We start from the raw sequence: 23,815 nt of genomic DNA, 5'->3' as shown, positions 1-23,815 counted from the left end.
ATAGTACATTTCTTTTAAATGCTAATTGTCAGTTACTCCCCCCCGTTACAGAAAAAAAAGGGGGTCCTGTCTAGGGGGACAAAACACTGCTCCATCATAGATGCAATGCATTGTAAGCGTTTTTACCCTAGGTCAGGACAAATGATACTGGCAAGATACCCAGGTGGGTAAAAAGCCTGAAAAAAGGAATCTAAGGTATCGTCTACATTTATGAACTTGTAAAAGGTGCAATATTTTTGTACCTAGTTTTTGGATACACTTTATTTAAAAATGCATCTACTATTTATAAAGCTGTAATTAAACGAGGAACGTATTTTTTTTACTTTTCATCCATTAAGGGACACTGGAAGCCCTTAAACTTTGGGCTATGCTGCCACCAACATAAGGATTGGACACTGGCAAAAAACAAAAATACCCAGGATTTCCTCCCTTTAACAGCATGCCTCAGTATGTTGCTAGTGTCCTAAGAGAAAGTATTTTGTTTTCTGCAGCTCTGCTGTATTAAAAACAAACTTATGTTTTTGCTACCACCTTTTCCTTTTAATTTCTTTTTCTATATTATAGACTTGTCACTACATTGCTGCTGGAGCTTTGTCCTTTAAATTGCAGCTCTCTGATGCGGCCATCCTCGGTCTGGTTTTTGGAGTGCTGTAGGGCACTTTTCAGACTTTTTTCTGGAGAAATATAACTACAAAGTGCTTTTCAGGTCCAGAGCCATTGGTATTGCCCTCAACTCTTGCCCTGTCTCTGAGGACTCTCTTAATGAGTGGGTTGAGCAGCAGGAACTACCTCAATTACTTAGGTCACCATTCTTCCTTGTTCCTGCTGGTTTTACTGTAGAAAGTGGTAATGCTGTGGTACATCATATGCTGGGTGGTGTGTTTGTGTGCACATGGTCTGTGCTCTTTCCCACCATACAGCATCAGGGAAGCATCTCCTAATGTGGCAGAGAATCAAGTGGAGCTTCATTACAGCTTCCCTCCCTACAGTGACCTTGGTCACCTTTTGGCCATTCGACCCTCGCCTGCTACCAGCTGTCTGAGTTTCATGAGTACCTGAGGCCCTGCCTCTCACCTGCAACCTATAGGTTTCAATATTTCTGATTCTGGACACAGGGGACAGTGTACTGGGTTCCCCAGCTCACATTCTGCTAACATCTACAGTGCTTCTCGCAGTGCATGTACTGACTGCAAATATCTTCAGCCTGCTTTTTACAGTCTGTTCTGTCCTTGGAGATCTATTTTGGACTGTTTGGGTGTTTCTGGAGCCTCTTGGCTGAGATTTTTACCATAGTCATGCATGGCATTGGCTGACTCTGGTCGTAGAGGACACATGCATGTTCCCAAGCCCCCTCCTGACAATTCTGTATCTGATTTGCCCACATCCTTGGAGACGTCCGAGCCATAAATGAATCGGAAACTCTGAGTCCCTCCAGTCAACTGGTGGGATTTAACTAAAAAAAAAAAAAAAAAATTGCAATCTACAGCTCTCATCACTCTCAGCGTGACAGTGCTTTGTCACGCCTGGTGTGTTTGTTCTGGGCAGACAAGAAGAAACGCATCTCGTGGGGCAGCGTACTGTGATGTCACCACCCACTGAGGGTAGGCTAAACACACAGAAGCAGGAAGACGTGTGGCACACACCCCCCCCCCCCCCCCCAGGAAAAAAAAATTGACCACACTGCTTGGGTCTAAGCACTTTATTTGTGAGTAACTTGATTGGTTTTAATAAAAAGATACTTTTTTTTTTTTTTTTTTTTTTTTTTACACTAAGTCTTTCCTCCTCTTTGTGCTTTCCATGATGAGGCTTTTTTATCTTTGTCCATTAAAGAAGAAAAAAATATATTAAAGATCTACATCTGCATATATATCTTTCCAGTTCAGTGCTGTTTGACCATCTTATTTCATAGGAGGTCATTGGTATCCAATGTGTGTGGTGCAGCTGGGGGCCCTTGATTTGTAGATTCGTCAGCACTATGATTGATGCAAAAGATTTGGGTTTTTCTTCTCTTCTTCACATGTGATATTTTACAGGACACTGATATGGATTATGGACTTTTATGTAATTCACTTCATTGATTTGGATAATTTTTATTATTTATTCACTATATCACATATTCCAGATTTATTTTTTGTTATGATGATTGTTATATCTGTAGTTAGATATGTTCTAATGTTGGCGTATTTTGCAGCTAGATATAGATACAATGGGTTTAGGGTTATCTGCTAGGTAGAGTGCAGAATTGGTTAACAAATGGGGAATTTGCCCCATTTTGTACCTCAAAGCTCTAAATGTCTTTGTTCGAGTCCCGAATTTACACATGGAATCTACCAAAATGTTATCGGCGCCTTTCTTTACCATGAAGACTTTCGGATAAGATGCTTGCCTATATGTCCCCATTTTTCCAGTGCATCAGCAATTCCTACGTCATGACCCTACGTTTTGCCCTCTCGATTGCATCTTGGGTATTTACCAAGCTGCTGGCCACAGTACTAGTCCTGCATTCTCATGACACTTTCCTTGTGAGATACTTGGACAACATTACATTAACTGTCTACGTTTTACAGTGTTATGCTTTTGCATGAGAGTCCTAGGTCTGATAGTAGCCTCTATTTATTCAGTCTCATTTCCCCAGTTTCACTCTAGACCTCTACAATGCTAAATTCTGTTGTCATGGGACTAGTCAGTCCGGTCAGTTGATAGACTGATTTGTCTATCAATTAAGACCAGGTTATCCTTGGTCTGGCGGTTCAGCAATCTGGCTCTGTAGTAGAAGTCCTTCCTTCCCATTTTTTGTAAGATCCTCACAATGGATGCCAGACTGTAAGGCTCAGGAGGAGCTTTGTTGGAGCAGGGGACTAGGTTGTCTTTGGGGGGTGTATCGTGTCTCAATCAACCTTCTGGAACATCGTGTGCATTGGTTGTTGCTTTTAGCATTGGACCCTTCTACTCTACAGTCAGCCATCTGATCCTGATTTAGATGAACAATGCCACAGCAGTAATGTGCATCGAATCATGTCCTGGGCAGAACTTCACACTGCACCCTTGACAGCCAGGACCCAGAGGAGTGATCTCTGCATCCAGAGGTGCAGAGATCTCCTTGCAAAATAATGGATGCATGGCATCAGTACACCCTTATCTTTGCCTTTCTGCCACTGAAACTTTCCCTCATCTGCTTCACAGGATCGAGGTGGAGGGCTTTCTGGTTATCCTCTTTGCTCCAGACTCATTTAGGTGAATGAGGTACGCTGACCTGGTAAGGTTTCTGCATGATGTTCCGTGGTCTTTGCCAGGATCGTCAGGATCTTATGCCCCAGGGATACATTTACATTTCTACTTCATGTTTGCTGGCAGTTGAGGTCCATATAAATGATATTTTCAAATCTAAAAGCCAGGAAATCTACTTTTTCTCCAGTGTGTTTTATCAGATGTGAAAGACTTCCTTAATGGGGTTGTAAAGGTAGAGGGCTTTTTACCTTCTAGTGTTACTAAACCCACAACAATAAAATCAGTCTGTATAAGCGGTAAAGCATGCTTGTTATACTCACTGTGGAACCTAAGGGGCTAATCCTCTGCATTGTGTAAAACAAAAACAAAAAAAGGTTGTTTTGATCCTGTTTTCTCTGTTCCTCCCCCTACTTTCACAGTCCCCAAACCATCTCCTGATAGAACAGAGACAAAGCTGCACATGCCAAGTTTTGGTGTCTATTGCTAGAGGTTTTTTTTCTTTCTTTTTGTGGGCGAGTGCATGTGATCAGCATAGGGCTCATAGGACAGTGAGAGTAGAATGAAAACTCCTCCTACAAGCTTTAATCAGACACTGATAGAAGTCACAGGGCTGCTCTGACTGCTGATTAAAAAAGGTATTTAGCAGTTTATATTTACTAAAACTATTGCATTTCCATGTTTTGTGTACTGTGGAGCCCCAATATAGTAATCGCAGGATCCTGGGTTTAGTAGCACTTGCATGCTCTGCATTAAGGTAATAAACCTTCTGTGCACAGGATTGCACTACTTCAGCCTGGACATTGTTCTTCTGTCCCTTTTTTTTGTTCAGCTTTAGTTTATGAAAAGGAAATCTCCCTCCACTGTCTGGACATGGTTCGAGCTGTATGAATTCGCCACGGCTTCTTTCAAGAACTCTAATTTCCCTTTTTGTCATCCCATATAGACCCCATAAGGGTGAACCAACTTTTTGTTTCACCCTCTATAGGTGGCTTCAGCAGATTATTATCCAAGTTTTTTAGTATTTTCAGGTACAATCAACTGATTCTAAGATCTGCAAAGCCACTACAAGCTTCTACCAGGTGAACATTTGTAGTCTCTTCTGATACCAACCTTTTCGGGCATAGGGTCATTTGGGGGTCCCCAGTTTTTTTTTTTTGTTTTTTTTTTTCTCTTGGGCCTGTTGGCATTTGTTTGCTGTGATAACCAACCCCTCTTGAGTGGACTACTGTTGGACATCATGAAGAATAAATACTACCTGTGTCCATCAATACAGGTCTTGCACATCTGTGATCATGCTTTTAGTACTGCATGGCTAAATAACTGAGACATGCTGGTAGTAGGAGGGGTTATACTGGGCTCTCCTACATCTTTTTTTTTTTTTTGTTTGCCAGTGTCTGGTCCTGGTCCAAAGGTTAAAGACTCAATAGACTCCAAAAAAAAAAGATTTTATGGTGAATATGAATCCTAATTTTACTTTGTAACAAGATAGTGTTTTAATTCAGGCATTGTATATTTTACAAGGATCCAAGGCTTTATAATTTTAAATACATTGGTTTATTTGCTTTTGTAGGTGGAAAGTCGACACAGATATCCTGGCACGCAACACTCGTATTCTTGCTGAGGCTTTAACCCGTGTCATTTATAATCTAACTGACAAGGTATGCTGTTTTCAAACCTGTTATGATTTATATATTTTTTCATGCAAGTTATTTATCCATATGTAAAGTGGTGGTAAACCCTAGTATTTGTATTTTTACCTACAGGTAAGCTTGTAATAAAGCTTAATGAAATCCATCTTTCCAACTAGTACATCCTGACCAAACTGAGTTTATAGCAGGGAGTGAGGCCAGAGTCCATTCCAACAGGGCAATCCAGCTGATCCATTGGGTGAATTCGCAAGACACCAGTCCAACTTGCCATCTACTATCTACTGATACTGAGAAGGCTTTTGATGGGGTGGACTGGTTGTATCTACAAGCTGCTTAAATAAATAGGGGCCTCGTATATCTCTCAGAAGTTTGGGTCAAGGTGAATGGATCTCTCTCTCTGGCTGCTTTCCAATTCGGAATGGGACGAGGCAGGGATGCCCCCCCTGTCCCCACTCATATTTTTCCCTTATCCTCGAGCCTTTGAATATGATTCGTTTGAATCCTAACAAGGGAACACAAGCTGTCGACATATGTTGATCTATTTTATGTGGATGATCTGTTAATTTCCCTCACCAAAATTATGGCTGAGCTACAGACATTCCATTGACTTTTGAAATTTCAAAATTAACTATAGCAAATTGGAGATTATTGCCATCCCCTCTGAACTGCGTACCTTGTTACAAGCCTTTTTTCTTCACTTGGTGCCGCTCTTCCTTAAAATATTTAGGAATTCATCTCCCAGCCCAATTTTTCAAATTATACCCTAGTAACTACGCCCCCTTGCTTTCTACAATCTGATCAGACTTGCTAAAATAGGTACTGTACTACTTTCTCTCGGATGGGCCGAATCAGTATTTTAAAAATGAATGTGTTGCCGCGGATTCTTTTCCATCTACAGATGATGATCTATATCATTGCCCAGATCCTTCTTCTCGGTCCTCCACACTATGCAATTCTCCAAGCGGTCAGGGGGATTGGGGCTGCCTTCCCTCCGTAAATATTATGAGGCAATAGCCTTGCAGCAGACATTGGACTGGCATCATGTGCACACTAAAGTATGGGTCCCCTTTGAGAAATTCTTGGCAGGCTGCAACCTGTTCCACTCTCCTTGGTTCTCTAGAGAGCATCGTGGTTTTTCAGATTTTACGTTCCCTGTCACTACCCATGTACTAATATGAGATACTCTTAATGCTCAGGGGCTGTTGTCTTCTCCAGTATCTCCCATTGCTCCTTTGGGTGGCTTCCCCTGGTTCACTCCTGGGGAACATCTGTATGTTTTCATACATGGGCAAGGGATTGAGAGGTGTGCTGTGGAACGTTCATACAAGAACAAGGTCTGGTCTCCTTGGATTGGCTCTGTGACCAATCTGGTTGCTTCCTGCTGGATGACTGGCGCTTTAGACAGTTGTACCATTTTGTCTGCAGCTTACCTCAGGCCATCGGACCTCCCTGACTCCGTTTGAGAAACAATGCATGTCGGCTGCCCCAATTTCAATGCTATTCTTTATTAGATGCTGCAGTCAGCAGAGTCTAGGGGCAAGCCGGCCTGTATACGGGAGTGGGAGAGAGACTTGCAGCATACCTTAACAGAGGATCAACTTGACCATCTGTTTTGATCCCTGTTCACTGGAAAACGGCTCATGTTCCTGGGCGAGGAGTGGGTGGCAATGTGTAAGGGCCGACATGAAAAGTTCTATGGCATTTGGACCACTTGGATACATTACACTTCTAGTGCCTCACAGACCCCACAGCCATCGGCCTCTGGGTCCTCTTCATCTCTATAGTCGGAACTGATTTGGCTTAGTTCTGTTAAAGATTGTGGCAGACTTGCTCAGATTCATGGAATTTTTCTGAAATTCTCATTCATTCTCTTTTATAGTGCTGGTTGCTTTTGTTTTGGTATTTATTTTCTTTCTTTATTACTTTTATGCTTGACCTGCTCCCTCCTCCTCCTTTTATTTTTGTAAGCTAAAAGTTTTGTGAAAATCAAACTAGACTACTTAAAAATAAATATAAAAAAACTAAATAAAGCTTACCTGTAGGCAAAATGAATATCTCCTAAACGTGCACAGTTTAGGAGATGTTCTTGCGAGCAGCAGCCAGTGATGTCACCAGTGCATGCGCTCTGAAGGAACGGCATACGCATGCCATTCCTTCAGAGCTGTGTGCTGCGGCCGACATGTCATTGCAGCTTGGCCAATCGGATGCCCAGAGTCCCCAAACCCAGAAGGAAAACTAAGTTAAGATGGAAGCCCTAGCAGTGGTGACAGCGCACTGCTGGAGGGCTTCATTTTAAGGTAAGTCTTAATGTGCTAGTATTTTTTATTTGTTATCACTTTTGGTTGATTTATTTTGTTTTTTTCGTTTGTTACAGGGTGCCCCAGCTGACCTACAGATTTTTACACAGCAGATGGTAAGTTGGTAATGGTAATTTTAGCATTATCTGTGTCTTCCTCATAAAAGCAGATTTTTTTTTTTTTGTTTATTTTTACTGAGCCATAGTGTTTATGATCAATATTGAAGGACAACGATGTAATGTTTAAAGCCTAGCTCCATGTTACAAACTATTTCCTTCACTAACATATGTGCCTACTGGGCATGCTGTATGGGGATTGTATGTAGCTTCAGCTACATACAGTATACAGCACTGTGTTCTGGCAGTGGGTTGGGGTGACTTTCATGTCCCATTCTCAAAATAAAATCGAGTCTGGTTGAGCAGTGCTCAGCCTTTCACAGGAAGCTTAGTATGAATGAATGCAAAGCTTCCTCTGGTTGGCTGATGTCACAATCTCCAGATAAAGCTTTGTATTCATTCTTGGAATACGCATCTTTCTGTGAATGGCTGAGCAGTGCTCAGCCTGACTCGAAAAAAGACTTAACCCAAGCTGGACAGGTCGCCAGAAATCATTAAGGCCCTGTTCCTATCAGAGGATACCTGCAGCAGGAGATTAGTTTGTTCTGCCCACCTACAGAGCAGGTTCTGAGATGCACTCTGTTGCATGGAACTCTCCCCATGTCCAGAAGCTGCCAGTTGGGAAGAACTAGCCTGCAGGAGTCCCCCTTTAGAGGATTAGTGTAAATCGGACCAGAACCCATGGCACTGTGCGACACAGGAACCAGAGTACCTCTCCTAACGCCAACACATTGGTAGACCAAGAGACCTAACCAACAAAGAGGAAACACCTGTTCTGCATTTCTTAATGCAGCTCTCGGGACTATTATTTTACAGAGAGGAACACCTACAGAGATAAAAGGAGACATCTTTTCAGCCTTTTGATGGGGAAACTGAGTAACCAAGTTAGGAACTACCTGATTAATAGGGGTATAAACATTAATCTGCTTAGGAACTGGATCAGCAACTGCAGAGTAAGGAGCTGTGGTAGACAGAGAAGAAATCGGAGAAAGACAGATGCCTCTAACAAGAATGTCCCTTCACACCTAAGATTCCAGCAGAAGATGAGTGATGGGTAACTCCCTGTCTAAGGACAAAAGTCTTGGAGGTTGCCATGCTGTGGTTTCTTCCACCAAAGGCATACTCTGTACAGCCAATGACCTTGCATACCCCACAGGATAAGGTTGGTGGCCAGGCAGGGACAATGTTCCTAAGGTCACACTGACGCATGAAGTGGAGCCAAACTCCATAGGTTGAGGAGGCCCCAGGAGGCAGGGGATAGTCTGTTAATCTGTACCGTGGCACAGGGGAGAAGGGGAGCAGCTGAAGAGAGTGCAAGAGCCAGGGGATTCGCTAGTGAACCTTAAAGGGCACTCTCTGAACCCGAGTCCATGAAAGATAAACTTCCCAAGGACCTGCAAGAATTAGTGACTATCCTGCTTGGGAAAAGTGGGGGTGAACCTTCATGCTGAAGACCTCTTTGAGGGCTTACCAGGTTTCTTGCTTCCACCTTGCAAGCTGCCTGTAAATTGGGCTTAGGTCTGGGTGTAAAGGGACACAGAGTGTACACACCACTCCAAGCAACCCATAGTGAAATCATATGCTGGAACCACCTGGGTACCAGCCCAGGTCATAACTAGTCTAGATAGATGATGAAAGGGGTGGCACTCCAAGTTGGATTAAAACAAAACGTCTTTATTTATCAAATCCAGCTAAAATGACAAATGCACACAGTTTTTTTGAATAAAGAAGGAGTGGATCACGCTTTCGTTTATGCATGGAGCAACGATAATTGCTTGTTAACATTCAGCAAAATATACGTTGAGTGTACTTTTAAAATAAATATTGTATGCAGTGTACTTTGATTGAACTATGTCAATAGAATGTTGCTTTTTTTTTCCTTGTAGCAAGTCCAGAAGGAACAGCTAGATGCACTGATGCAGTGGTTGACCAGTCAGCCACGGGCTGCACAGCTAGTAGATAAAGAGAACACTGTAATCAGCACTCTGGAATATTATATGAGCCGATACTTGAAGGATGTGAAACTTTATCACGTGAAGGCTGACAAAAGGTAAGAAGTGTGGATTCGTTTTGCTGGTTATCTCTAATCTCTGCATGCCTTCTCAGAATCTATTTATAGTAATTCTGTCATCACATAAAATATATTTGTGGGGTCCTTGTCTAAATTGAATCTAGCAACCCACTGCTCAAATTTCAGCAGGAATATGCAGAAATTTGAGCCATAGATATCCCTGTTGACATCACCTGGCTCAATAACAATGATTGAGCTGGTTTGAAAATGATCAGCTAACAGATTTAGTCGCTGTTCTAGCATTCGGACAGTTGCTGAGGCTGTGTGACTACAAAAGCTAGCAGTGCAGATTACTCCATCAATGCTGTTTTAGCTTGAATGGCGGAACCAGTTTTTTTCTTTTTTTTCTTTTGTTCTGCCCACATTGGCAAGCTTTGTGCAGTGTAAGGCCCTGTTCACATATAGTGCAGTGACCTGTTTTTTACTGCAGCACTGGTTGAAGGTAGGTCACTGCAAGGACAAACTGAGAACAATTTGTTTTCTCTGTGTCTTTTTCACACTCCAATGCATCCTGGAGGTGCTGTGCCATGAGCTGCAATAAAATGCAGACTGTCCAGTAGTGCAACACGTGAATAAAGTTGACACAGAAAAAAAAAATGCGTGAAAGGCGCACCACCCCTAATGCTGACTCGCTGCAGCCCGTACGGAGTACTGATGATGTGATAAAGGGCGCTCCCAATACAATTACTAGGAAAAAAAAATATATATATATATATAATGTTTATAATTGCTCAAAACAAATCTGTCATAAAAAGGTCAAAATTTGAAATCTTTTTGGATGATTCTGCTCCAATTACCATGTGAAAAATGTAATTTCTTGTTCCATATAAAATTTGTGACCTTTCGCAATGACAAAATGCGCTCACCAGATGGCTCTGGCCAACAACTGACCATAAAGCATGAAGTAACTCTTCAATCCCTGGAAACAATTCAACGATCTCCTCCCAAATGATTGTTCACATGTGTGCTGAACCAGGTCGAATGAGCCTAGGAACAGCCAGATCAAATCCTTAGTATCTATCCTCCGCTTCAATCGTCCACATCTGCAAAGCAAGCTCCGCCAAATAGTGCCAGGGAAGGCAGATATAGTGTAGTATCGCTTGTTGTTAAACATGTCACTTAGAATTTTTTCAGCAAGGGAGTGCAGCAGCATGTAAGGAACAACCTAGTGTGGTGAAAGTCCGTTCAGACAGTGCAATCTGACCAGCAGTGTATGCTGTGCATTAGGCAACCTCTCAGCGAAAGTGACGTAAAGTGCATGTCAGACCTGGCTTCTATGCATTTCGTGTTCCAGCACGCGTCATCAGGAAGTGGGTCTGACACTAATGTTTGTAACTTAAATAGTGGACCAACCCCCATGATTGGTCCAATCCAAACATTGATTAAAACCTAAAATCCCTCTTAAAATGTTAAATGTTTGCTAATGTGATCAAATCACTTCCACAAATTTTAAAACTGTTTAATACATTTAAAATATCATTGAGGACAACAACATTAGCAAAACATTTTTTTTTAAAAAGATTACCAAAATAAACGCAGCTTATTTACAGGACCTTTTCTTATGAGAGTGGAACACGTCAATCCCAATACCACCTACATTCTTCTAAAAATTATACAAATGAGGATCTATAAAAAAACTTTCCAATACAATAGCTAGAGTATACATTTGTAACACAAATACCCCAAATGTAACCTTATCAAGATAGTAAATAGCACAGGGGGACATCTAGTGGTCAGATTTGAGTATGCAAGAACTATGTCCTAAATAGAGGAAACCAAACAATTTGATCAGAACAAACAGTTACATGTTGTGCCAAGAAAAAATGTAATAAAAGATTCCAAAGCAGAACCATAAACCCTATTGGGTTATGGATGTGTGTGATCATACATCTGCATGGAAATTAAAAAGTCAAATATTGGCCAAATGCATGCAGACATGCTTTAAAATGGGTACAATGCTAAGGCTAAAATCGATTGATCTCTCTACTAATAATCTGTGAGAAAACAATTCAGGTCTATGTCTGTTGAGGCCAGCTGGCGCAAGAGAGCCTATTTCAAAAATCCACTTGGTTTCGGCTTGCAACACCTGAATTTTCATGTAACCACCTCTCCAGTGTGGTAAAATCCTTGTCAATCCCATAGAATTTTAAAAGTGCTGGATTTTGGTTATGGTGGCTCCTGAAGTGATTGAAGACACCATTTCCTAAATCTGATTTTAATATTATTTAGGTGCTCATAAATCCTTTTGTAAAGACCTCTTATGGTCCTGCCCACATAGAGTAAACCGCATGGGCAGGATAGGAGATACACCACATATTTTGTGTTGCAAGAAATACTTTTTTATCCACAATGTACTCCTTTCCATTATAACCAAAAAAAGCTTGTTTTCCTTTTCTTATCTGCAGTGGTTTGGCAGGAGATACATCTCCCACACCTATAAAACCCAGTAGTTCCAAAAAAAGTTTTCTTTCTCAATTATGGGGGTCCACTATATTTTTGGCAATCATGTTCCTTAGACCGAGAGCTCTCCTATAGAGAAAAGAAGGCTTTTGTGGCAAGATTTTCTTTAAAGTGTCATCTTTTAGGATAGGCCAGAATTTTTTGGAAGGATTTTCCCATCTGTTTATAGTCTAGATTAAATCCAGTGACAAAGGCTGACTGGTATTTGATTTGCTTTTTTTTTATTTTTCTTATCCAATAATTCTTCTTTATTTTTATAGAATACATCCATTCTGACCTTCTCTAGGTCGTAGTGTCTGTATCCTTTCTCCAGGAACCTATTCAATAGGATTTCTGATTGGACCCAATAGTCGTCATCCAAGTCGCAGTTTCTTCTGATTCTGACGAATTGGCACTTGGGGATGGCCTTAATCCATCCTGGATTGTGGCAACTTCTAGTGGAAATATACCCATTTTTGTCCAACTGTTTAAAAAAAGTTTTTGTGTATATCCTATTCTCCTTAAATATCTCCAAATATTGAATTTTCTCATAACTAAATTTTTTTTGTCAATTTGATGTTATAGCGATTGCTGTTCATATGGGACATGAATCCTTCTAAATCTTACAGGGTAACCTCCATATGAAAAACACATCATCAATGTATCTTTTGTGGAGTTTTAGTTGTGGCCTCTCCCCCGTCAAAATGTATTCATCCTCCAATTTATTTAGAAAGATGTTAGCCACACTGGGGGCATACTTGGCCCCCCATGGCAACACCTTTTACCTGATTGAAGCAATCCCCACCATACCAGAAGAAATTGTTGGACATGGCCATCTCTAGCCCCTCCACCAAAAACCTGGTCTGGGAAGATCTCAGGTTAGTGTGTTTATGCAGGGACCATTTGATTGCGTCCAATGCATCAACTTGCCTTATGTTGGTGTTGAGGGACTCCACATCCGCTGTCACTGGGAAGGATGCCCCATCTACACAAACAGCCTTTGGCTGCCAAGGGTTGGAAGAAAGTGTCAAGATATTCTCCAATCCGGGAATATAGAGAATTAATGCCGCTGATCACGGGTCTACCCGGTGGTGAGACCGGGTTTTTATGGATTTTAGGCAATTGGTACATAACGGGGATTTTTGGGGCGCTGAAATTTAATGGAGTGCTGCCCACACACTAAACCACAGCACTTATGGAGATATTATCATAGATGCCTATTTGTATGTCAGATAATCGTTCCAACCCCACACAGCTCTCAGCTTAATCACTCACGGAAGTTATTAAAGGAGAATTCCAGCCTGAGCTAGTTTGGCTGGGCTCCTCCTTGGGGTCACAGGGGTGCAATTCAGCTCTCCACCTCGGATTTATTAGAAACAAGCTATTGGTAGTGTTATGGCTCAGTTCTCGTGCAGAGGCGGCGGAGGACAGATTCTGCATTCACCTAGGTAAGTATGATTAGGGAAATAAAGAAAAAACATACTTCTCTTTTAATCTGACTGCTTTTGCAGTATCTCAAAGTGAGTACACCCCTCACATTCTTGTAAATATTTTATTATAGCTTTTCATGTGACAACACTGAAGAAATTACACTTTGCTACAATGTAAAGTGTTGAGTGTATAGCTTGTATAACAGTGTAAATTTGCTGTCCCCTCAAAATAACTCAACACACAGCCATTAATGTCTAAACCGCTGACAACAAAACCAAGTACACCCCTAAGTGAAAATTTCCCTCCCCGGTGTCGTGTGACTCAGTGTTACAACGTCTGAGGTGTGAATGGGGAGTAGGTGTGTTAAATTTGGTGTTATCGCTCTCCTTCTCTCATACTGGCCACTGGAAGTTCAACATGGCACCTTATGGCAAAGAATTCTCTGAGGATCTGAAAAAAAGAATTGTTGCTCTACATAAAAATGGCCTAGGCCAGTGATGGCGAACCTTGGCACCCCAGATGTTTTGGAACTACATTTCCCATGATGCTCCAGTACACTGCGGAGTGCATGAGCATCATGGGAAATGTAGTTCCAAAACATCTGGGGTGCCAAGGTTCACCGTCACTGGCCTAGGCTATAAGAAGATTTCTAAGACCCTGAAACTGAGCTGCAGCACGGTGACCAAGACCATACAGAGGTTTAACAGGACAGGTTCCACTCAGAACATGATCTTTTTGGCTCGCCATGGTCTATCAAAGAAGTTGAGTGCACGTGCTTAGCGTCATATCCAAAGGTTGCCTTTCGGAAATGGTCGTATTAGTGCTGCCAGCATTGCTTCAGAGGTTGAAAGAGTGGGGGGTCAGCTGTCAGTGCGCAGACTATACGCTGCACACTGCATCAAATTTGGTCTGCATGGTTGTCGTCCTAGAAGGAAGCTGCTTCTAAAGATGATGCAAAACAAAGCCAGCAAACTGTTTGCTGAAGACAAGCAGACTAAGGACATGAAATACTGGAACCATGTCCTGTGGTCTGATGAGACCAAGATAAACTTATTTGGTTCAGATGGTGTCAAGTGTTTGTGGCGCCAACCAGGTGAGGAGTACAAAGACAAGTGTGTCTTGCCTACAGTCAAGCATGGTGGTGGGAGTGTCATGGTCTGGGGCTGCATGAGTGCTGCCGGCACTGGGGAGCTACAGTTCATTGCGGGAACCATGAATGCCAACATGTACTGTGACATACTGAAGCAGAGCATGATCTTCCTCCCTCCCGAGATTGGGCCGCAGGGCAGTTTTCCATCATAACAACCCCCAAACACGCCTCCAGGACAACCATTGTCTTGCTAAAGAAGCTGAGGGTAAAGGTGATGGAATGGCCAAGCATGTTTCCAGAACTAAACCCTGTGGAGCATCCTCAAACGAAAGGTGGAGGAGTGCAAGGTCTCCAAGATCCACCAGCTCTGTGATGTCATGGAGGAGTGGAAGAGGACTCCAGAGGCACCCTGTGAAGCTCTAGGGAACTCCATGCCCAAGAGAGTTAAGGCAGTGCTGGAAAATAATGGTGGACACACAAAATATTAACACTTTGGGCCCAATTTGGACATTTTCACATGGGGTGTACACACTCCATGTACACAATCTTTAAACAGCAGTTTAGAGATTAATGGCTGTGTTTGAGTTATTTCGAGGGGACAGAAAATTTACACTGTTATACAAGCTGTACACTCACTACTTTACAATGCAGTGACATTTCTTCAGTGTTGTCACATGAAAATATATTTACAAAAATGTAAGGGGTGTACTCACTTTTGTGAGATATTGTATATTCTACATATTTAAAGAGCAACCTATAATATGGACGGCATATATTTATCAAGTTTTTCATTTTTTTTTCCGGCAGAGACCCTGAATTTGTGTTCTATGACCAGCTAAAGCAAACCATGAATGCATACCGGTGAGCCTCCTTGTTTTATAATTTAAGATTTGTCAAAGCCATTTGAGTTATTTTTATTTTTTAATGCATTCTTTATTTTCGAAAGACGAAAAAAATCATCAGGCAACAATACAATTTATACAGTCTAGAAATGATGACTGTGATACAGGTTACACTTTATAGTAAAAACTTTGCAGTTTAAAGACATTCCAGTGACAGATTAAACAAAAGTGTTAGTGGTGGCAGTGTAAACCTGGCTTAGATGCCATGACAGCAAAGCCATGACAGCAAAGCCATTACGGTGGGCCCCAGAAGCTTAATCGTAATGGATCATACTGTTTCCTCGAGTTAGATTTTTTTTATTTATTTTTTAATGGTGAACTGGATGGCAGGAAGTGTAGGGAGTTGCTACTCTAGATGGGGCGGAAAGCACAAGGAACTCGGAATTAGGAGCCCTTTCACACTGTGTCACCCATAGCCACCCGCTATCTTTACCGCCGACGCTGTGGGCAGATTTGCGGCGCATTTCGGCCACTAGCAGAGCGCATTTAACCCCCCCCCCCCCCGCGTTAGTGGCCGAGACAGGGTTAAAACTGCCCGCAGTGCCCCATTGCTTTCAATGGGCAGCAGCGGAGGAGCACCGCTCCTTCTCCGCTATAAAGCTAGCAGGACTTTTTTTTTACCATTCTGCTAGCGCAACTCTCCAGTGTGAAAGCTCCTCGGGCTTTCACACTGGAGTGAATGGGGACAGATTATTAAGGGCGTATTGCAGGCACTATTTTTAACGATATAGCGCCTGCAATACGCTCCAGTGTGAAAGGGGTCTAAAGGGGGAAAGAAATAAGGATTGATCTTACATTGGGCCAGGTTAAGATAGGAGGGTGGTGAGTCTATGTAAGGCTTGGGGGTTGTAGAGCGAGTAGAAAGGAGGAGTGCCAGACAGAGGGAGCTAGGATAAGTGAGGAAAAAATTGGGGATGGGAGAATTGGAGTGGGGTGAGAGAGAGCAGAGAGAAAGAAAATATAGTTTGGCAGGCCATAGGTCTGATTGCCCCAGCCACACATTCAAGGTGAATAGGGGAAACCTCCCCGCTGTGTCTTTGTATTCCGACAGCAGGGAGTCTTCCCTGCTGTCAGAATACGCCGATCAGTGCTGCGATCTACAGCATGCAGAAATTTTTGATTTAGATCAACTTTTGTTCGACTGCAGTGTCCATTAATAGATTGAAATTCTGCCGTTCCCCACTGAAGTGGTTGCATTTTGTTCCAAGTATGGCCAGCTTTAAGGGTTGGAAAGTAAGCAGGTAGATGGAAAAGTAAATTAATGTGTGGTGGGGAAGGCACCCATTCATGGTTATTTAGGGTGGGACAAGGGTAAGCTGTTTGTATTTCTCAGTGATAGAAGTCAATAGTTCATAGTAAAACCATATGGCTCAGAACTTTGGAGTACATTGCTTTGAGGGAGCTAGTAAGGGCTTTCATTAATGTAATTATTCATTTTTAATATCTATAATCTTTTTGGCGGTTTATGGTTGAGTTTAAAGCAAAGTTAGACATGTAATGTTTATACAATCCTTTTAATGTATGATTGGGATATGGAGTATTTCAAATGTCTAGACATTGCATAACCAAAAAATAAAGTAGTAACTGGTCATTTATACCTTTTTAGGGTGAAGCCAGCAATTTTTGATCTTCTCTTAGCTCTGTGCATTGCAGCATACCTTGGCCTTTCATATTTTGCAGTTCAGGTATGGAATACAACCTTATTCTTTGGTAGCCGCATATACTGTATATACAGTGGGTATAGAAAAGAATCACCTTTTTGTTGCTTTGCAGCCTGCAATTAAGAGATACAGTTTATTTTTTATTCAGCTGTATTTACTAGTGCAACTTACAACATCCAAGTGAAATATAGAACCCCAACATGTCAGACCTGCAACTCTTCTTCGCAGAAGTTCTCAAGTTCAGTTTAATTTGATGGTGACCATTTGTGGACTGCAGTTTTCAAGTCATTCCACAGATTCCCAATGGGGTTTAATTTTGGTCAATGGTCAATTTTTTTGGTGTGCGTTGAGCCATTGTCATGTTGGAAGGTAAACCTTCCCAATGACCACTTTCTGGCATAGGGCAGCAGATTTTCCTCAAGAATTTGATGGTATTTTGCCCCATCCATTCTTCCTTCTATCCTGACAAATGCTCCAGTCCCTGCTGCAAAGAAGAGAAACACCCCCATAACAGGATATTGCCACCAAAATGTGATTATTTTAAGGAGGGGTGGTTCATTTCTATACCCTTCTTTTATATTCTTCTATGTATTCTTGTGTGTGTGTGTGTGTAATAAATATATATACACCCCCTGCTAACCCATGATGTGATTGGACAATGATTGTGGCTGAAACCTGCTGATCGGCTGTGGCCAAACACAGCACATAGTTCTGTGTTGACAAACTGTGTGCACAGACAGCGATCGGTTTGTTTTCTTCTTTCTGAATTCAGGGAGAAGATCTGTTAGTAAAATCAACACACATTACACTTTTTAGGCATACAGTTAACCCCTTGGTTGTGGCTGTGCCATTAGTACAATGTACAGTAGTATCACTGTATTGGTGTCACTACTGATTTTCGTGTCAGTCGGTTGGTGTCCCTCCCAGCCAGTGGCAGTTAGCGCTAGATTGCCTGCCACACTATAAGTTGCTGATCACCGCTATTACCAGTATAGTGTCTGTATGGATCAGTATCTTGATCACGGTCAACACTATACTAGTGTACCCAAAAGCTCAGTTTGGTTTTTATCGAAGACATGTAGCGGAATACATTTTGGCATTCATTTATGAAGAAATTTTACTTAATTGAATATTTTTTTTAATGAAGTAGGAAAGGCTGTTTGTTTTTTTTCAAAATGTTCAGTGTCACAGTGCGAAGTAGCAAAAAATGCCCTATTTCTGAATGGGGTAAAACCTTCCGGAGGTCAAAGATGTTTGGATTCACAGATTTTAGTTGTCATACAAATGCATGAGGCCACATGCCAAGGGGATGTGTTTCACCTTAACATACACCAAATTTGCATACAGATCTTGGACACGTGTGATGGACAAAACTGAACATGGATAAGGATGCATAAACATTAACTGATAAACAATGTGCTCAAAGTAAGATCAGCTAGCAGTACAAAAATTACTTTGCAAAACTACTCCAACTCTTGGAGAGATGATCACCTGGTGGTGGGTTGACTGGAAAAGGTGCGGTCTACCATGGTGGTAAGTTTTTAGATCTGCACAATGAGGCAGTACATGGTAATGTCATAAGCTGTCATTTACAATAGATCCTTTGACTAAGGATTTTCAGATGAAATATTAACCATGCTGTATCTACTCCCCTTTATTTTACTTTACTTTTAACTTTTCTTAGATGATAAACTATACAAGCCGGACGTATTTTAGGGGAGTACTGCACACCACAGAAGGACTGGCATACGTTCTCTCTCCACTCCCTTCTAAATGGAGGGTGTCTTCATTGTTCCTCAGGGAACTTCAGGTGGTGGGACCTGCTTCAACTTTTCTGCAAAAGAGATATGCATTTTTCGATGACCTGGGGTTAAAAGCTCCTAGAATGCAGTATAGAGAGATACAGCGGGTAAAATAAGTATTAAATACGTCACCATTTTTCTAGGTAAAAATATTTCTAAAGGTGCTATTGACATGAAATGTTCACCTCATGTCGGTAACAACCCATGCAATCTATATATACAAAGAAACCAAAACAAATAAGTTCAGAAATTAAGTTGTGTAATAAAATGCAATGACACATGGAAAAAGTATTGACACGCCAACTGAAATGTATTTAATACCACAAAATCCTTTGTAATGCCAGCTTCAAGACACCTCCTGTATGAAACTAGTCGTATGCATTGCTCAGGTGTGATTTTGGCCCATTCTACCACACAATCTTCAAATCTTGAGGCTGGTTTCACACTTGTGCGAAATTGGATGCGGATTTTTCCACATCCAATTCGCATGACAGAAGACTGTGACTGGCTGTTAATGAAGCAGGTTCACACAGCCCTGTTGCGGCCACTGTCCACACTGGAAAAGGGTCCTATATGTCTTTTGGCTCAGTTTCGGGCAAAAATTCTGACCTGAAACAGAGAACAGGGACACACTGGACCCCCTTCTGTGAGCTGTGGCGGCAGCTAGTGTGAACCTGGCCTGAAAGTTCTGTGGGCCTCTTCTATCAACTCTTAACTTTGGTTCCTTTCATAGATTTTCTATTGGATTTAAGTCAGGTGATTGGCTGGGCCACTTTAAGAAATATTTATTTAGAAAAATGGTGATGTGTTCAATATTTATTTTACCCACTGCAGGGAGTATAGAGCGTATATGATTTTGGAGTGTTGGTTTAACAAGATCACAGGTGTTCCTTAAAGTGATTGTAAAGGCAGAAGTTTTTTTTTTTTTTATCTTGATGCATTAAGATGAAAAGCTTTCTGTGTGCAGCGGCCCCCCTAACACTTACCTGAGGTCCAGCGATGTCCACGAGTGTCTCAGCTCTCCAAAATTCTCCCTCCTGATTGGCACTGCAGCTGCACCATTAGCTGCTGTCAATCAGCCAGCTAGCCAATCAGAGATGGGGGTGAGGCTGGGTCAGGGCTCCATGTTTGAATGCATACAGGGAGCTGTGACTCGACTCTGGTGCACCCATAACAAGCTGCTTGCTGTGGGGACACTGAACAGGAGGGAGGGACCAGGAGAACAGAAGAGGGACCTGAGAAGAGGAGGATCCAGGCTGCTCTGTTCAAATACACTGCAACAGGGCAGGTAAGTGGAACATGTTTGTTATTTTTATAGGAAAATAAATTGAGACTTTACAATCACTTTAAGTAGATAAGGATTTCAAAATTGTTAAATTACTGTTATACTAATCAGATCATTTTTTATTTTTTTTTCCAGAATTTTGGCGTTCTTTACAAACTGGTCCAAAGAGTTTCATGGAAGCCCAAACAGGCCTGAGAACACATTCCTAAGCTATGGTTGACTCTCTAAAAGCCTGGTGGTCCAGTATTTTATTTCTCTTCCGCACTGGAGTTTGAAGGTCAACATAAACTCTGTTGCATGGATATCAACTGTATCATCACTCCTTTCTTTACTAAACTGCATAGAACATGATGGAATATGCTCACCAGACCTGGTGGCGCTGTGTTGCAGTTTACGTCCATGTGAAATGGACCAATCATTGCGGGTACTCAGGATGAATATAATGTGGTTTAAATATTTATACCAGGGAATCCCCCCACCATTTGCCTTTATTTTGGTTTTGTTTTAAATCATGCACTGACTCCCTCCCTGTTAATTCCTTGGTCATTAATGTTTAATTAAAACGGATTGATGGATAATATTAAAGGATGAAAAAAAAAATGGTAATGGTGTTGATTTTGTAATGTGGATTTTAACATATAAAGCATTACCTTGCCACACTCCTCATCTCACTCATCGCAAAAAACAGTGAAACTGGCAACTACAGGACCTGCATTGGTTTGTGAGGTTGAGGGATAGTCAAGCTCCACATCAGAAAAAGTGAAATCCATTAGCACAGTGCACCTATGATCGCGACACTCAATGCATGCACAAACATTTTGTTATTAAAGAAACCCCATCACCAGATCTTACTTTATCATATATCCCAGGACACAGAGTTAGGCTAATATTCATTACCTACTGTGTTCTACGCCATCTCTAAGTGAATGGACACTGGCAGACTTCTAAGACAGGAAGTCTGCCCCTGTGTAACCCCTACCATACAGGATGTACTTCCATTCTTAACCGGTGGGTCGGCACGTTTTGTTGAGCTCTCTGAGCTCCATGTCTTCTTTTTTTTTTTTTTTTTTTTTTTAATCAAACAAAACGTGTTTATTGAGCACAAAAAGTAAACACACATACATGATTCAGAGCAAAAGGGGTATATACAGACCAAAAAGACTGCAAGGTTCAGCATACATAAAAGCAACATATATATAACAGACCGGGAGAAATAAAATAAAAATAAAGAAAAAACATTGGGGAACCACTCTCAGTTGCAAGGATTACACCCCCCACTCCCACCGTGAGAAACAAGGCAAGAGTACCCGTCATAAAGCCTAAAACAATCGGTCATAAACCAAATCCACTGGGGCTAGTCCGGGGACATTCAACCATGGGGCCCACATGCTATCAAATTTACCTCTAGCCCCCCTGCGCTGGTAAATCAACTTTTCTAAGCGGAGTGTGTCATCCATTCCTGAAGAGCAGGGGGCTCCGTGGATTTCCAGTGCCTCAAGATCAACTTTCGAGCCTGGAAGAGAGCCCTCGCCACAGCTTGTTTATATACATCCTCTAGCGGCAGCGCATCAAGTATGCCCAACAAACAATGTTTAGGATCAGCAGGGATAGTTGTCTGAAAGACTCTAGTAAGGGTATCCAGGACCTGTGACCAATAAAGATGGAGCTTCGGGCACCTCCAAAGGAGATGGAACAAATCTCCATGATCCCTACTGCATCTGGTACAATCGGCATCTGCCCTCACCCCCATGCGAGCCAATCTAGCTGGGGTATAATGCACCCGCAAAAGAATCTATAGTTGCGAAACCTGCTGAGCAACATTAAGAGAACACAGGGGAACAGCCTGTAAGGCCTCCTTCCACTGCTCCTCCTCGAAAGCGCCAACATCACGCTCCCACCGTTCCACTACCTTAAGAGGAAAGTCCCTATGACAAAGGTTAAGGAGCATTGTGTAGCTGTAGGAGATAAAGCCCTTGTAAGTGTCAATATCAAACATGTAATTGAAGATAGGGGTGGAATCCAAGGACCACTGGCCCCCCTCCCCCTGGGCCCCAATCGCATGCCGAAGCTGCAGGTAATAAAAATACATTGTGGTAGGGAGTTGGAAGGCCTCCTTAAGCTCCGAGAAGGGCCTCAACTTTCCCTCTCGGAAAATGTGGGACATATGAGATACTCCAAACTGTAGCCACTTGGAGCCATAGGGCAATTTCTCCAGTTCCGGGTAGCAATTATTATCCCATATGGGACTATACTTAGTGAACCCCTGCATAGTTCTGACCTTATTCCAGATTTTTTGCATAAGTACATAAGTGGGGAATAATTTATTAGACTTACTAAAACGCAGGGCCTCAAGACCATCCGCCACCCCCGACCCTGTGGTGAATCGAAGGAGCGCCGGCGTGGAATCCAGCAGATTCAGAAGCACTTCCGTCTGGGGACTAACTGCCCTTGAAATGTGTTGTAGTTGTGCGGCTAAGTAATAAAGCCAGGGATTGGGCAACGCCAGTCCTCCAGCATCTTTTGGGCGCTGCAACTGCTCCAGCTTTATCCTGGCCGGTTTTGACTGCCAGAGAAGGGACCGAAAAATCGAGTTTATAATACGAAATTTACATAAGGGGATGACCATCGGGGTGTTGTGAAGGACGTAAAGCAATTGCGGCATCATAATCATTTTTATAAGGTTTGTCCGACCCGCAAGGGACAACTTGAGCTTACTCCAAATTTTAACACTATCCCGGCAGCGGTTAATCAAGGGGGTCAAATTAAGTCCAATATAGTCTAGGGGTTTGGGGGGTCACCTGTATACCCAAATACCTGAAGGAACTTGCAAGCGGAATATCCCATAAGGTCAGCACTGACGGGTCCGGTGTCTCATCCAGCAACATCAGTGACGACTTGGTCCAGTTAATCACCAGACCAGAATACACCCCAAACTCCCTTATCACCCTCATCGCCTCCCGAAGGGAAATAGAAGTATCACCCAGGAACAACATTGTGTCATCCGCATACATCATTATTTTCTCATGTAGTTCTCCGTACTTAAACCCCTGTATGGCTGTATTAGAGCGGACCATGGCAGTCAAAGGCTCAATGGCCAGCGCAAACAGAAGAGGGGACAGGGGGCAGCCCTGTCTCGTTCCTCTGTGCAGTTCAAACCCTGGTGACAACTGGCCTCCCTCCCTGATGTGAGCCACTGGTGAGCAATAAAGCAATTGAACCCATGAAATAAATCCATCCCCAAATCCGAATTTGCGCATAACCGCCCAGAGATAGGCCCATTCGACGCTATCAAACGCCTTGTGGGCGTCTAGTGACAGTAGTGCTCGGTCCCCCCCGTTATCTGCCCGGGACTGGATGTTGAGAAAAAGCCGGCGCAGATTGATGGCCGTTGATTTTTGGGGCATGAATCCAGATTGATCCGAATGGATAATCGTGGCAATCACCTTATTAAGACGCATCGCCAGGACCTTCGCCAAGATCTTGACATCAGTTTGCAAAAGGGATATAGGGCGGTATGAGCCCGGGTCAAGGGGGTCTTTATGAGGTTTTAATAATAGCACAATCGTAGCCCTGGACATAGATTGGGGGAGCTCCCCTCTCTCCATGGCCTCATTAAACACCTTCAGTAACCTGGGTAGTATGGAATCTGCATATTGTTTATTAACTTCTATAGGTATCCCATCGTCACCCGCGGCCTTAGAGTTAGGGAACGCACCGGTTGCCAACTGCAACTCCCCCAATGTTAAAGGAGCATCCAGTAGCATCCTAGATGAAGAGGACATCTGGGGAAGCTGCACCGCATCAAGGTACCGGTGTAGGGCGTCCGTCGTGTAGGCCTGCTTAG

At 42.5% G+C, this 23,815-nt stretch overlaps 1 protein-coding gene across 1 annotated transcript in view; it reads left to right on the top strand.

The window, feature by feature from the left end:
* The window catches only part of NCLN (nicalin), a 35,559-nt gene extending 14,982 nt beyond the window's left edge, over positions 1-20,577 (top strand). Inside the window, exons 10-15 of the mRNA XM_040321739.1 lie at positions 4,799-4,886; positions 7,252-7,290; positions 9,177-9,340; positions 15,129-15,182; positions 16,830-16,908; positions 20,107-20,577. Coding sequence (XP_040177673.1) covers positions 4,799-4,886; positions 7,252-7,290; positions 9,177-9,340; positions 15,129-15,182; positions 16,830-16,908; positions 20,107-20,166 — 484 coding nt within the window. The 3' untranslated portion in view covers positions 20,167-20,577. The remainder of the gene's footprint in view (positions 1-4,798; positions 4,887-7,251; positions 7,291-9,176; positions 9,341-15,128; positions 15,183-16,829; positions 16,909-20,106) is intronic.
* Positions 20,578-23,815: the final 3,238 nt, after the last annotated feature.

The sequence above is a fragment of the Rana temporaria genome, chromosome 1, assembly GCF_905171775.1.
Source record: "Rana temporaria chromosome 1, aRanTem1.1, whole genome shotgun sequence".
NCBI classification, from domain to species: domain Eukaryota; kingdom Metazoa; phylum Chordata; class Amphibia; order Anura; family Ranidae; genus Rana; species Rana temporaria.
This window is presented reverse-complemented; position numbering and strand designations above follow the sequence as displayed.